The sequence below is a fragment of the Semicossyphus pulcher genome, unplaced genomic scaffold, assembly GCF_022749685.1.
Source record: "Semicossyphus pulcher isolate SPU_LCO1_2020_fin unplaced genomic scaffold, fSemPul1.0.p SCAF_5, whole genome shotgun sequence".
In the NCBI taxonomy this organism is placed as follows: Eukaryota; Metazoa; Chordata; class Actinopteri; order Labriformes; family Labridae; genus Semicossyphus; species Semicossyphus pulcher.
Window position 1 is genome coordinate 18,686,435 of NW_027211726.1, and position 14,155 is coordinate 18,700,589.

The 14,155-nt window shown below is 41.3% G+C and overlaps 1 protein-coding gene across 2 annotated transcripts; it reads right to left on the bottom strand.

The window, feature by feature from the left end:
* Window positions 1-772: 772 nt before the first annotated feature.
* Window positions 773-10,744, bottom strand: hepacam2 (HEPACAM family member 2). 2 transcript variants are annotated; one of them, XM_069681521.1, is made up of 9 exons: window positions 10,612-10,744; window positions 7,089-7,445; window positions 6,713-7,000; window positions 3,928-4,227; window positions 2,481-2,606; window positions 2,189-2,210; window positions 2,048-2,082; window positions 1,773-1,846; window positions 773-1,654 (listed from the first exon to the last, which is right to left on the bottom strand). In XM_069681521.1, the coding sequence occupies exons 1-9, from the start codon at window positions 10,667-10,669 to the stop codon at window positions 1,544-1,546; spliced, it is 1,371 nt and encodes a 456-aa protein (XP_069537622.1). In that variant the 5' UTR covers window positions 10,670-10,744; the 3' UTR covers window positions 773-1,543. The 2 variants fall into 2 exon arrangements, with proteins under 2 accessions (XP_069537622.1, XP_069537621.1); XM_069681520.1 differs by having other exon boundaries at window positions 7,089-7,448.
* Window positions 10,745-14,155: the final 3,411 nt, after the last annotated feature.

The following is a 14,155-nucleotide window of genomic DNA, read 5'->3' on the forward strand; positions in this document are numbered from 1 at the left end:
AATTTCATAATAGCGTTATTTATTTGTGAAAACCTTTCAGCCTCACGATTTTTCTTTGGAAAACAAGAGCTATATTCCTGCAAATGTTTCAGTTTTAAAGGTTTCAATCACATTGAATTTGGGCATTTTTGTGCTGAAGCATTTGCAATGAAGAAGTGACACAGTGAGGATGACAAAATGTTTTGGTACTAAGCTTAATAATAAGCAGAAAGCAGGTTGCTGCTGTCTTTAAATGTTGCTTTTTTGATAGATTTGACCTCTTTTTTCTCAGCAAACATTTGTCTCAATTCTTCTCCATGCTTTTGTGCATCTATTTGCTCCTCTTCCCTCTACCTGTTTTTCTTTCACTTAAAAACTCAAAGCAACACACAAGCACACACATTTTTATCTCCTCGTGACAAGGTGTCAGCAGGAGCAGGTGGAGGGCACTCTGCCACATGCTGAACCATCCGTCTGTTGCCGCCTGTCTCCAAATCACGCCAGGTACACGGCATACCAATCCAGCAGAGCCGAGAGAGAGAGACGAGCACTCTGCAGCAATTTCAAGACATCGAACACAACACTTGTGGGAAGAGAGATCGCAGCCAAGACATCAGACAAAGACTGACTGTGAAGCAGCAGAACTGACATCTTTGCTGGCTTCAAATATTCGTTTTCTTCACGATCTGGTAGTGAGAAATTGTTCATTACAAGCCCTGCTGCTGTTGCCTTTTTATGAAAAAGACATAAAAGAGTAGAAACAGAAAGTCATACATTTTTAAAATGACGCGGATTATTAAAGCGTTATATTTTAATAAAGTACAAAACATACATGTGGATGCAAACTGTACAGAATCATGAGTCCTTGTTTCAGCATTTCATTATATCCATGTTGAGCAGAAGAAATGCTACATTTGTAAGAACAGGGTTAAGTGTTTCTATAGGAATAAATAGATTTGGACAAAACATAGAAGTATAGAGAATCTGCAGTATAATCAATGTACAATATTTACACTTATATATATTTCATACAAGAAAAAGCATTCATTATAACACTTGTCTTCTCACAAAACACACTCTCCTTGGCGGAAATGTTAACGCAGAACAATGTTATTGAAATAAAACCACATTATTTAAATTAAATATGTTTTAAATAGTAATTAAAGTTAGGAAAGTTTGTGCTCCTTGTAGGTAGCAGACAAGATTTTCAAAATAAAGTTAAAATGGTGACTACTTACTTGCTTGGTTCAAAAAGATTTTAAGTAATCTTATAAAAAAAAAGCCAAAAGAGTTTCATCTTCAATTAAACATTCACATATAAAAAACAAAATTCAAGCCATACATACACTTTCATTTCACAATAATGTCAGCAAAACACATTTAAAATCCGTCCCAAACTGTGGGCAATAACAGTGCACGATCAGGTCACAAGTCTCCTTCATCCCTTGTGCAAAAATTGGGCCATCAAATCCAATCCGTTTCAGGCTTTGAGAACCGAGATTTAAGAGGATAAAGCTACACAAGAGTCTTCAAGTGAAATGACGGTAAGTTCCAGATATAGATGTTACATCAGCAAACTCTGATTAGGCGTTTCAGGAACATGCCGAATCACATCATAGATGGTGGTATGCATGTCCTGAACCGACTCGAGGCGAGCCAGAGATCTGCATGAAGCCTGCAGGAGAGTTGCATAGGAAAATTACATCTACACACAAGTGTTCGACAAGAGAGGAAAGTTTCAAATCCTGCTGCTTTATCACTGAACTCGTGTCTATGAGCAGCGTATTACATACCTGTGCAGACTCCATCTTCCCAGGTATGGACACAAACTCGTAGATGCCAAAGTCTTCTGTTGCATCCTCGTGACCTGAAGATGCATAGGTTTTGATGTCAAACCAGCACTTCCATCAAGAGCATAAGTATCTATTCTTTTCATCCTTATTATCAGCTATATGATCCAAAATATATGAATATACGTAAATCTGACACTAATATACAGGAGAAGTCAATGGCTGCATTATTTTATGTAAGATGCAGGCAAAATATAATTTAGAAAGCTGTAGCTCACCTGATCGATGTGGTCGTTTCTGCTCTGAGAGAGGTCTGCCAAAAACATTCAAATAAAGTCATTAGTTGAAACATAAACACTATGAATACTAAAAAGAATGATAAGGTTAATGACTATTTATTGCATATTTAAGCCTCTTACCTGTTGTAAATGCTCATAAGCACTGTTCATGATGTGGAGAAAGAGACAGAGAGAAGAGAAATAATTACTCACTAATACAGACATAAGCCATTCTTAAATAGACTAACCTGACATTTGACCCAAAGGTTTGACTGATATTTGCAAGTTGTCTATGATTAACGTAGCCTACACATAAGAAGTTGGTGGAGTAAGCCGTTATGTGTTATCTTCAACATTCAGACGTGAATTTCAAACATGGAACATGTTAAACAGGTTACTGTGAGGGGTGTACTCAGAGGGAGGGTTATCTTACCTCTCTTCGGATGGCAGGTTCTCCTGAGGAAGAACAGCAGCATACAGCCAATGACAAACAATGAGCAGACAGTAATGGCCGCCAATGGGGAAACAGAGCTGCCATCCTGGGTGTGCTTCTCTTTCCCTGTAATCAAAAACAGGATATTAACACTCATTAGCAAAGCTAGTAGCTAGGCTTAAGGGATGGCAATATCGTGTATTGATTTACACACTAACACAAATATTGGTCCAGTATACTAATACTAAAACATATGCTAACTGTTACCATGCTACCAGGCTAATAATTGAACCTCTTAAAGTTCCCATGAAACAAAATTGATTTTAAAGTTGTTTTTCTAATCACACTTCTTGCGCTAATTGTCATCTATATCCCAATATCTGGCCCAATAACGGCTAAAAAAAAAAATAGCTTTGCCTGTATTTTCAATAATTTAGAATTAGCCTTGAAACCTAGCTAAATGTGTAACTTAGCCTCCACCTGGGGTAGTATGCTTATTTTTGGTCCATTTAAAACCTTGCTTGAATCTTTATGTCCCTCCCCTATGGCACACAAGATCTACAAGCTAGCTAGCATAAATGGGTCATCACTGTGTTTGTGTTTGAAAGTTTTCCCATTCAGCCCAATTTGCTAATATAAACACCATTAAATAAACCTTGACAATCCCTTCCTAGCTTGTTACAAAGGTAATATGCAGAATCAAATGCTAGCCGCTTTATAAGAGTACTAATTACAAATGAAATATCTGCATGTTAGCATTGTCACTGTAAGTCTGTTAGCCTGCTTATGTTAGCATTTAGTTTGCAGCATCAGCGTACATAAGGCTAACACAGAAGCTAGCATGGTTATTCTTGTAAAAAGGTAAGTCGTAACAGGATTATTTTGTGTGATTCATAACAGATTTTGATGTCAGTACAGATGGATGCTGAAATGGTTTCTTCTGAGTCAATAAACATCATTTTGAATCATAGCCAGTATCAGTAGAAGCTATCAGCTGGTCTCGGTATCACCAGGACAACATATCAATTCAGCACACAGAAACTGCACATGCTATAAAACTTAGTCAACAAATACAACAGCTGTCATCCACTGTTTGCTTTCCCAGCCACTGAACCTTAATACAGATTGCAGGCGCTGAAACCTAGCAACAGAGATTTAAAAAATGGTTCCCAATAGCCGTATATGCTATTTCATGTTTTAGCCATAACCTGGTTTTGCTTTTCATGTTGCATAAACACTGTGTCTTGTAGCCTACAGTATTTTATCAACCCAATTGTTCCCAAACTGGACTTGGTATTTGCCTGTCATTGTCAAGTTATATCTCTCATGGCTCATAAACCTCCTTTGCTTTTGGCATGACACACTGTTTACAGAGTGTTTATCTCAGAGGATTCCCAAAATCTACCCACGCTCAGCTCCCTCCTGCCATGTTCCACCTCCTACCCACCTGGTCCTAAGCTGGCCACCACCAGAGTAAACTGGGCCTCGTCCTGCTTCTGCGTCACGTTGTTGAAGGCGCGGCATAGGTACTCTTCGGCCTGGGCCAGTCTGTAGGAGCGCACCTCCAGCCGTGGGCCCTCCGTTATGACTTGGGTGGTGTTGCGGCTCTTGGAGATCCAGACATAGCTGTTAGGTGGGTTGGAATCAGCCTGGCATTCAAAGAAGACAAGCTCTCCAGGGTTGATGGTGAACACTTCCCCTGTCCGCAGGCCCTGGCCTGAGTTCACCTCCAGGTTGTAGGGGCCATCTGCGGAGGCCAACAGTTGGTCAGGAAAACATGACAACTTGCTGCTGATATGATGCTCATTATACACAATGATTGCTTTTATAGGAAGTGTCTCATTTCAATGCACCATGGGGCAGCAATGGCTAAAAGATTTCCATTGCAGGGTCAAAGGTTTAATCAATTGAATAGCAGGGTTAGTCCTGGTTGGGAAATTAAAGCGCAGTACTTGTCCTTCAAATTAAGAGTTGGCTTCCCTCTGAAGAAGCCATTTAACAAACAAAACAGCTCCAGTGGAGATTTTATAACATCTTCTCTTATAAATCAGGTTGTTCTTCCAGCTACCTGACATCTGTTTGCATCTTAAGTGAACCTGTGCTTAAATGCTAGTTGCCAATTTTACTGTGCATAGATGTGTTTAAGACTAAAATATCAAATACATTGGAAAAAGTAATTGTAAGTCATTTATTTACATTGATAGACTGACTGGAATAGAAACGGAGCATGGAAAAACTGAGGTAACCAATTACACTGTAAGTAGTGGATCCCAGGTTTACTCAGGCAGCCACTGAATGCTAACACAAACTATCTGTACAAACAGAAATGATGACATTGTTAAATTCACAAGAGCTGCAGTTCTTTTAACACACCCACAGTATAATTACACTGACTACAGGCAGGAAACAAAGGAAGTCACAGACATGTCACACAGTGTACAACCTCCAACCGTATCATGTCATATTATGTCCCTGCAGTTCAGAAATGTCAGTTATGTGAAAATTTAACCACATTCAAATGACTTCTTGGAAAGATTATGTCCTTGGTACAACCTCTACTCACAAAACCAGGCCCGCCTATCAGCTCATCTACACACTTTATGGTACAACAGAGGAGCTCTGTGAGGTACGTCTGCTCCCATGCAAATAATGTCCCAGAACAGCCACGTGTTTTCGGTTGTCGGAAAGTAGCATGATCTCACTGACATTTACATACGACTTCATACCGCCGCTCTGGGAAAACAGTATTGAGAGAGTTTAAAAGAGAAGTAAATAGATAATCATTTGCATGCTATGTCTTGTTATTAGTGAAGGAGCTTCGTGACAAACACATCCTACAACCTACAACCAAATTAATTAATATAAACAGATATGGTCCCAGTCCCAAATAAAATACTTATGTAACAGAAATCACACCTACAGAACTTTTCTGCATTGTTGACTTTGTAGTATTTCTGTGCTTGAATCATTTAGGTTCATAAAACCAACTTCTCACTGAAGGTCACATGATCCTGCCATTTTTTGGTACATAGGGAGGTAACACAAGTCTGTCCAGATAATAATTTCTTTGACTTCTTTGTACTGTTGTCCATCGTTGCAATTGTTCACATCAGCTAGTTTCACCTTAAAATTGAGCAATTTGTTACGCCAGACCACGAACTGAATCAAAGAGGTGGACGTAGCCACAATGACATCACCCATTGGGTTGTGAACTCCAGTCTGAGCCTCAAGTTCGCCATTATGGCCGTCTCCTTCTTGGTTTTTTGGAGGCACAAGTGGCCACATTTGAAAGACGGGTTGGATATGCCACTGTATCCCGGTTCACAAGTTATAGGGGTTGCAACCTATAAACCCTGCTTTAACGTCCCCTCTTCTCTACATGGGACCATCATTTACAAGAGGAACATAAATCTTTCTTGAAGAAGACCACCCGAGAAGAAAGGATATTTCTCATCTAGTTTAGTACAACCGGACCTCTTTTTGCAACCAACAGTTGCCCCCTGCAGGCCATTAGAAAGAATACAGGTTTAAGGCACTTTCGCATTGGCTTAGCTTGTGAAACCAGACAGAACATCCATTTCTTGTATACAGTCTACATGTCAGACTTTCAAAGCGTAAAAAGCTGCTGTCAACATCAATCTATGCACAATGCGAGCCCAAGACAAATTTCTCTACAGGGACAATACAAGTTATCGTATCGTATCGTGTCGTGTCATATCGTATTGTTTCAAAGCGTACTGAATCATATAGTATTGTATCATGACGTATCATATCGTATTGTGTCGTATTGTACTATATTGTATTGTGTCAAATCGTATCGTGTCATATAGTATTTTACTGTATCATATTGTTTTGTATTGTACCGTATCGTATCGTGTCGTATCTTATTGTTTCAAATCGTACCATGTCGTGTTGTGTAGTATCTTATCGTATCGTGTCGTATCGTATCATGTCGTATAGAATCGTTCAAAGCGTACCGTATCATGTCATATTGTATCATATTGTGTTGTATCGTACCATATTGTATTGTTTCAAATCATACTGTATCGCATCGTATTGTATCGTATCGTATCATATCATAATCCACCTACACTATAAAACCCATGTCTGAAGATCCTCACACCACGCTGCAATCCCTAGAGAACTAATTGGGAACTAGACGTGTATTTCAAGATGGTCTTAGGGCAGGGAAAGAGAGGGATAATATCAGTGAATACAGAGTATCTACTTACAATATACATTGAGTTCCACAGCCTTGCTGTGCCGACCCGGGCTCGCAGGGTTGCTGGCCACGCAGCGGTACGTCCCCTTGTCCTCCTTTCTCACAGGACTAATAAACAGTGTAGAGTTGTCTTGGGAGAAGTGATATCTGTCACTGGGACCGACTGCGGTATTGTCCCTTAGCCACTGGAACGCAACTCTTGTTCCTCTCTCAACAGAACAAGACAAGGTTACGTTTGCCTTGTCCTCAATAACTGCATACGATGGGTTCTTCTCGATGACCGGAGAGGACACAGGGACTAAGGAAAAAACAGGAAACAGAGGTAAAATTTGTGTTCATTCCACAACTTACATTAAGGTGGATACCAAATTACAAAAAACACTCACCGTCCACCGTTACATGCACAGTTCTCTTCTCCTTGATAACCAGTCCTGACTTGTTATGAAACTCTATGTTGAGGTCCAGTATGTAATCCCCCTCGTCGTCCTGGTTTAACTTCCGGATTAGTAACGAAACATTAGGTTCTCTAAAGAGGAGGTGGTTTCGGTACATCATGTCAGTGATCGTGGACTCTTTGGTAAACGTCACCAACGTGGCCCTGGTGCCGCTCGGCCGGGTGTGCGACCAAGTTCCCTGGATTTCAACTTCGTCCATTGAGAAGCGGGTCTCGACAGACAGCAGCAGGGACTTCCCTTCAATACCATGGTGGACCAGTGAAGGGATGTGGATGAACTCGGAGCTGACTTCTTGGATTTTGCAGGAGGACGAGGAGAATGAAAAGAAACAAGAGTAAATGCAGAATCATAGGTAGGTAATTTGTTGTTCATAACTTATACTGAATACTTCTTTTAGATGGGTAAGCAGCTAGTTTAGGTCGGGAGACCAATCTGAAGTTTAAGTGGTCGTGGAACTATCTTAATAATTGTTGTTTTTGGACACTTTTGGGGCAGCACAACCAGCTGTAAAGACAACATTGACATTTTAAAGTTAACATGGCTAACGTGTTAGCTCAATGTTGCCTATTAACTGGTCATAAAGACATTTACATTACATTATAATTTATAATGAATATATGTCAAGCAGCCTGTCAAATATAATTGTCCTCTTTGCTCTGTTTTGGTCTCCTCCACCTCCTGAGGGAATTAACTAGATCTTTAGCAGCTGAATGCTCCATCGTGTTTACAGCTAATCGCTATATCTTTGTCTGTTTGTGCCATTATTTCAGTATAATCATTTTTATTGTTTATTTTCACTTTATGGTAAACTAAAAAGACAAGTAAAACCAAAACAATGAGCTGAAAGACACCAAAACTCCAATGAGGGAGCCACAATATGACCTACAGTACATACAGGAAAGGTACAGTCAGCAACAACATTGGTTATTCATAATAGAAAATCACTTAAAAATATATACAATTCAATACGCAGACACTGTCACCTTTTTGTTCCTTACAACCACAATGCAAATACAAATCCATTCAATTTTGTATGACACATATCACTGCTGCGTCCTGGCATTGAAAATTAGAAAATATTGTAGTCCAATAACATCCATTATATATACCGCTTAACCTTCTCAGAGTTGCAGGGGGCTGGAGTCACAGGACTGACATATAGAGACAGACAACCTTTCACACTCACACCTACAGGCAATTTAGAGTCACTAATGAACCTAACAAGCATGTCTTTGGACTGAGGGAGGAAGCCGGAGTACCCAGAGGGAATCCACGCATGCACGGGGAGAACATACAAACTCCACAGAGAAATTCCCCCTACGCCTGAACCGGAATTCAAACTAGGAAACTTCTTCAATAACATCATTATTTATATTCTGATATTGTTGAGATGGAGTAATGGTGACAAAACAGGACAACTTTCATTTAAAGATGAACCCAGTTCTGTTTCGTCCGTCCCACTTCTTAATCTATATCCTAGTCTTTAAACTGAGCAGGTCCTGCAACTGCGGTGAGTTAATATTGACCCAGCTCACCGCATAGTGTCATTGTTGTTGTCAGACAAGGACCAGTCTTGTCTCTTTGATCCCAACTTGTCCCTAAACAAACAGTCGGCCTGTCTGAAATCACGCGATAACTGTTGATCTAATGCACCTCGCTGTCTGTTTAAACGTGCGGCTTGTTGCTGGGAGAGTTTATTCTCTAGTAACCGGCTAAAACAACCAGGAATTTAAAACACAAAGACTGGGAGGAGTTACGGTTGTTTTTCAGCAGTTATTGACAGTTCAAAATTTTCCCATCTACCCCTCAAACGTCATTTACATCATGAAAAATTCAAGGATGATATTTTGGCAGGATCTTTTGACAACTTTATTTCCTTGCTATTTCTGACAGTTTTAAGTTATATAGTAAAGGGCTGTGTTTGGGTGCCAGGTTGAGTGAAGCAGCAGCATGTGAGTAGGCAGCTACTGCGAAGCAAACTTACTAAAAGCTCGCACTTTATGTCCTTTTGTTTCACTTCTCTCACTGTATCTACTACTTCTTTAGTTTTTTCAAGAAATGAGAAATGAAAAATTTTATTTCTCGTTTCTCTCAAGTCAAAAATTACATTCAATTTCACAAAATTTGTTGTATATGCGTCAAAAAATCAAAAATCAAAAGTCTTGGTATTAAAAATGGAGCAAAATGCAGAAAATTGAGACGCATTTTCTTCTTCTATCCCCTCAAATCTCCACCTTTCATCACTTATTTTCTTTGTTACCCGCTCCCCTGCCCCCCCCACACTCTAACCGGTCCACACTTCCTCCCTGGGGACGTCCAGCGGGTGTCATCCAAGCCCCTGGTGACTTCTGCCCATGTTGTTCATCACAATAGCCTCACTGTGTGCCTGGTGTTATGTCCTAAATAATGCATGCAGCGCAGACACCCCTTTGACACGCTCCACTCTTACAAGCCTGCAGGCCACTTTCTGTGAGTGTGTGTGTGTGTGTGTGTGTTGTCAGTAGCAGAAGTGTGCCTGTGTTTACACCAGCTGAGACCCGGTGAAAAGGCAGAGCGAGGAGGAGTGTGCCGAGCCCGCTGCTTCGCTGTTGTCCCCAAACAACACGCACATTGTCGTGGTGATGCGGAGCACAATGGAGTGTGAGGTGAGAGGATATCTTCATTTAGTGGTCACGCGCGCACACACACACACACACACACACATTCAAACAGACCGAGACACACCTGCCTGTTATCACCCTCACGCACACATTGGAGATGTTTGGACACTAAATAAAGCCTCCCGGCGCGTGTCCAAACGCCACCATCCTCTGTCCTCTCTCAGATAAGACTGATAGATCTCCTTAAGGAGGGTTGATGATACAAACATCACACAGGAGGAGAGGAGGAGAGCGCTCCATGTTTGAGGGACTTTTCTGATCATATGAGGAACATGCCTGTTATCACTGAGTCACGCACGCTGTGGCCGGGGTCACTTCTGCTTTCCACCGACCTGCTGCTTTATGTCCTAACTCACAGCAGACAACAGAAGAAGAGCTAATCTTGTAAAGTCACACGGTGATGACTATGGAAAGGACATGCAAAGCGATCCAAGATAGACTCTAAAAGGTTCAAATTTACATTAAAAAAGACCGTGGAGAGCTTACAGACCAACTTACCAACATGTTACAAGACAAGGACGCCAAATTTCACTCACAGAAAATAGTCCCTGAATCCACTTCTTGTGCCAATTTCACAACCTGATTTCACTACTCCTTCCCTCGCCTAAACCCTTAAAAAACAAATGATTTCACAAGCTTTAGGCACATTTTGTTACTGCACACACACAGAAAAACTTCCTCAACTCACACTCCAAACCAAGCAAACACAGCAACCACAGTAACAGCTACAGCCGCACCAACACAACGCTGACAGCTCAAGCTGAACATCCCTCTATAACAACGTAAACGCTCACCTGTTAGGATGAAGAGAACAGAGCAGACGTAAAGCGCTGTTCCTCCTGTGGCCCCCATGGCATCTTATCCTCCAAGGATATGTGGGACTACTGTCAGGCAGACAGGGAGAGAGGGATGAAGTAAGAAGGAGAAGAGAAGAGAGGTGGAGGAGGAGGAGGAGGAGGAGAGAAATGTGACTGGTTGTGGTGACAACATTTGCCAGGGAAATAAGAGGAGCTAGCTTTTAGCCTGCATGCAACCAGGCCCCTCCCATGTGACACCAGGAGGAGGAAGAAGAGGTCCACCTGGCAGAGACACACACACACACACTCGCTTCCCCTTAGGCTAAAGGTTTCACTCTGTCGTAGAGAAACCGACACATAGAGCTGTAAATGGATAGTCGAGAGCAGAATGGAGACAGTTTCTTTACATTCGAATACACCAGCTGTCTGCTGCTTCTCTCCCTCAGGCCGTGAGACAAAGACAAAAGCAGAAAGATTTTAACCGCCAATGTCACAGTTTGGTTAAGTCTCAGAGCCGTCGATGGTCAGCAATATCTATCTGTGATCATTTTATCTATCTGTGTCCAGAAATGAGAGGACATAAAGACAGAGACCGACACAGAGTGAGGCATGTTGTCCTGACAGTTACACTCGGTCGTTGACCTTTCAGACGCCTGCAGGATACACACTTTCATCAACATCAGAGAGACATACAGTACATTGGCAACATTTTTAGATTGTTTTTCAGCCCCTGAGGAGACATTTAGCTTGAAAAACTCCATGACTGAAAAATAGATGAAAATCTATGAATCTGAGGTTTTTAGCGTTGCTGAAAAACAGCCCGACAAACACTTTTTTGTGTGCTTTACTCTTTGATTGATTTCCCTGTGAAGAAACTGTGTCATCATCCTCTCTGATAATCTCGTATCTAATGCTGGGATACATTTGAAAACAACACGCACATAGAGTCACTTTACAACGCTCACTATGTCCCCTCATTGACTTGTTCAGCAGAGTGTTTTCTGCGTGGTCATCCTCTGAAAGGAAATGGTGAAGCGTGGGACCGGACTGCACAGTGAATGAATGAATTAGGCCCATTGTATGTGGTGTTAATGGGTGCCCAGTTGGGCGATGGCACCATTAAATAAAGTGAATATAAACTGATGTATGAATACAGTGTCTGTTAGTAACCTCACATGATTTGGAAAACTTGACACAGAGACATTTATTCAAGTTGTAGGAAATAAAACTTTTGTCTACATTTGAGAAAAATAGCTCGGGTTAAAGGTGAATGCTGTCTAAATAATTAGCATTTTGAATAAGAGTAAAAACAATCTGAAATAGTGTTCAGAGTGATTATTACTCTATGTAAAAAAGGAACAAATGTTGAGACTGTAAGTTTCCTGTCCACCTCTAGATGGAGCCTTTGCTTCATCTATAAAGCAAAGTCTGCCAGTGGTTTAACATAATGGAGCTGTACAACAGGTTACATTTGGTTCAAGGGTTAACTTCCACTTGTTAGTAAGGACCTACTCTTTGTATTGACTGGTACCCGACCTTCTTTCTTCAAAACGTAGGCCATAGATGTGTAAGGGTTTCAAGGGTTTTTCTAAGCTAACCAGAAAATTAAATTTTTTCAACTTCATATTTTTGTTTTTTATCATATATTTCTCTAAAATAACTCACGCCTCTTTAGATTAATTTTCCAATTCTCTTAACGGATCCTTCAGGTTGGGAACCCCTGCTCTAGATAGACACTTTATTAGTCCATTACAGGAAATTACACCGTCACAGCAGCGTCAATCGCAGTCAAGACACCTCACCTAACACTGAACATAAGAAAACATTTAGGCACATAAAAACTACACCTAAAAATACCTAATTAAGTTCCTATAACAGACTAAATCTTACAAATGAGACAGCACCAGAGAGCTAAGACATTTATAAAAAATATCCAGCATGCAAAAGTGGCTAAAAATCTCAGTATAAGTAAAGATAAACAGCTCTCTGTGGTTGTGTTTTATAGTTATAGTAGGCCAAATGCCTCCTGATTATTTACCTTTTCTGTCACATTGCACATTTTCTTCCTCGTGTTTGTTTGTGAATTAACTATTTAACATTATTCCGTTCAGTGACAGAAGCATCAAAGCACATCATGAGAAATTCTGTGTATTTTCATTCAAAAGGGAACAACATCTTGTCATAACACCGGGGTATTGAGAAAGACAAACGGAGGAGGATGTTATGGTTTACACTGTCACCTTTTGACCTGACAACCGCTGCCCAAAGTGATGAGCTCAAAAAAGTAGATCCATCTTTGAGTTTTGAGAAACAAATTAAAAAGGTCAAGTAAGTATCAGTAGCAAATATCTAAGACACAAATGTCCTGGGCAGAAGGCTGGATGTCCACGAATGACAGAAGGACAGAATGTTGCAGATGTTCGCTCGGTGAGCGGTGTTGGTCAGACAAAAAAAGCCAAACTTTTGCAACTTTTGAACCCTGTCCCCATTCATGCTCTGATTCTGACATCATTACGAATGAAGTCGTCAACAGGAGCTTTCACACCAGTAGATTCATCTGGTCAGGCCTGCTCCGGCTCATCCTGCGCGTTAGCAAGGTGTGGCCTGGTTTGGACTTTTTGGTCCGCCCTACCAAAACCAGGACACAGCAGCTGAGTGACACACACACACAGGCGCGCACACACACACACGCAGACAACCTCAAATGGGGGCCCTCTTGGTGTGTTAAAACATGTCACATTTTCCATTTTCAGGCTCCCAGCTCATGTCTGAGACTGTTGCCACATTTCACCACAAGTCTAATCCTCCAGAATGGATGCCCGACGCCTCCTCCTCCTTCTCCTCCTCCTCATCATATTATCTTATATTTTCTCAGTCTCGCGTCCTAATCGATTTAAAGGTGATGAATAATTCACAGCTGATCTCCTCCTCACTTTTGCGCTCCTCCTCGCGACCTTCATGCCTTCTTCTCTCCTCCAATATCTTCTTCTTCTTCTCCTCTTTTTGGATCCTTCCTCATCTCCTCCTTCATTCCTCCTCTCCTCTAGCAGCCTTGGCCTCCAGCTGCAGACACTCAGAGCAGACACAGCACACCAGCCCACATCAAGGCCGCACTATTGGCAAACGTGTGTGCATGTGCGTGCGTGTGTGCGTGTGTCTGGAGCAGTCGTTACAGTGGGGCCACATAGGGTGTCAGCGGCCTACTGTGATGTACTTTAGGCTCCTACGCACCATCCACTGAACTGTAGAGTAAAAGATAAGCGTAACTGTGTTGTTAAAGGTCTCTAAATGTGGTCAGGGAGGATTTTAAAGTGACATAACAAACCTATATGTTATCTAATTAAAGTTTTACTGTGACTTTTTCACAGGAAAGGACAGCAGGGACGCTCCCACGCACACAATCAATTACTGTAGTCAAAAAGGGAAGCGTGCGCCTTTGAGGTTGTTGATAAGAGGATGTCACACCTTGAACATGTTAAGATATAACCTATAAAGAGAGAGAGAGAGAGAGAGTGAAAGTGGGGTTAAATGGAGAAGCGAG

What these genes read in the sequence shown, in the direction of transcription:
- hepacam2 (XM_069681520.1), bottom strand. Translation starts at nt 10,669, where the DNA reads ATGGGGGCCACAGGAGGAACAGCGCTTTACGTCTGCTCTGTTCTCTTC. An exon ending in TGTGCATGTAACGGTGGACG is followed by an intron (nt 7,001 to 7,088) that starts GTGAGTGTTTTT and finishes TTTTTTCCTTAG; the next exon opens with TCCCTGTGTCCTCTCCGGTC. An exon ending in AACCTGCCATCCGAAGAGAG is followed by an intron (nt 2,211 to 2,480) that starts GTAAGATAACCC and finishes CATCATGAACAG; the next exon opens with TGCTTATGAGCATTTACAAC.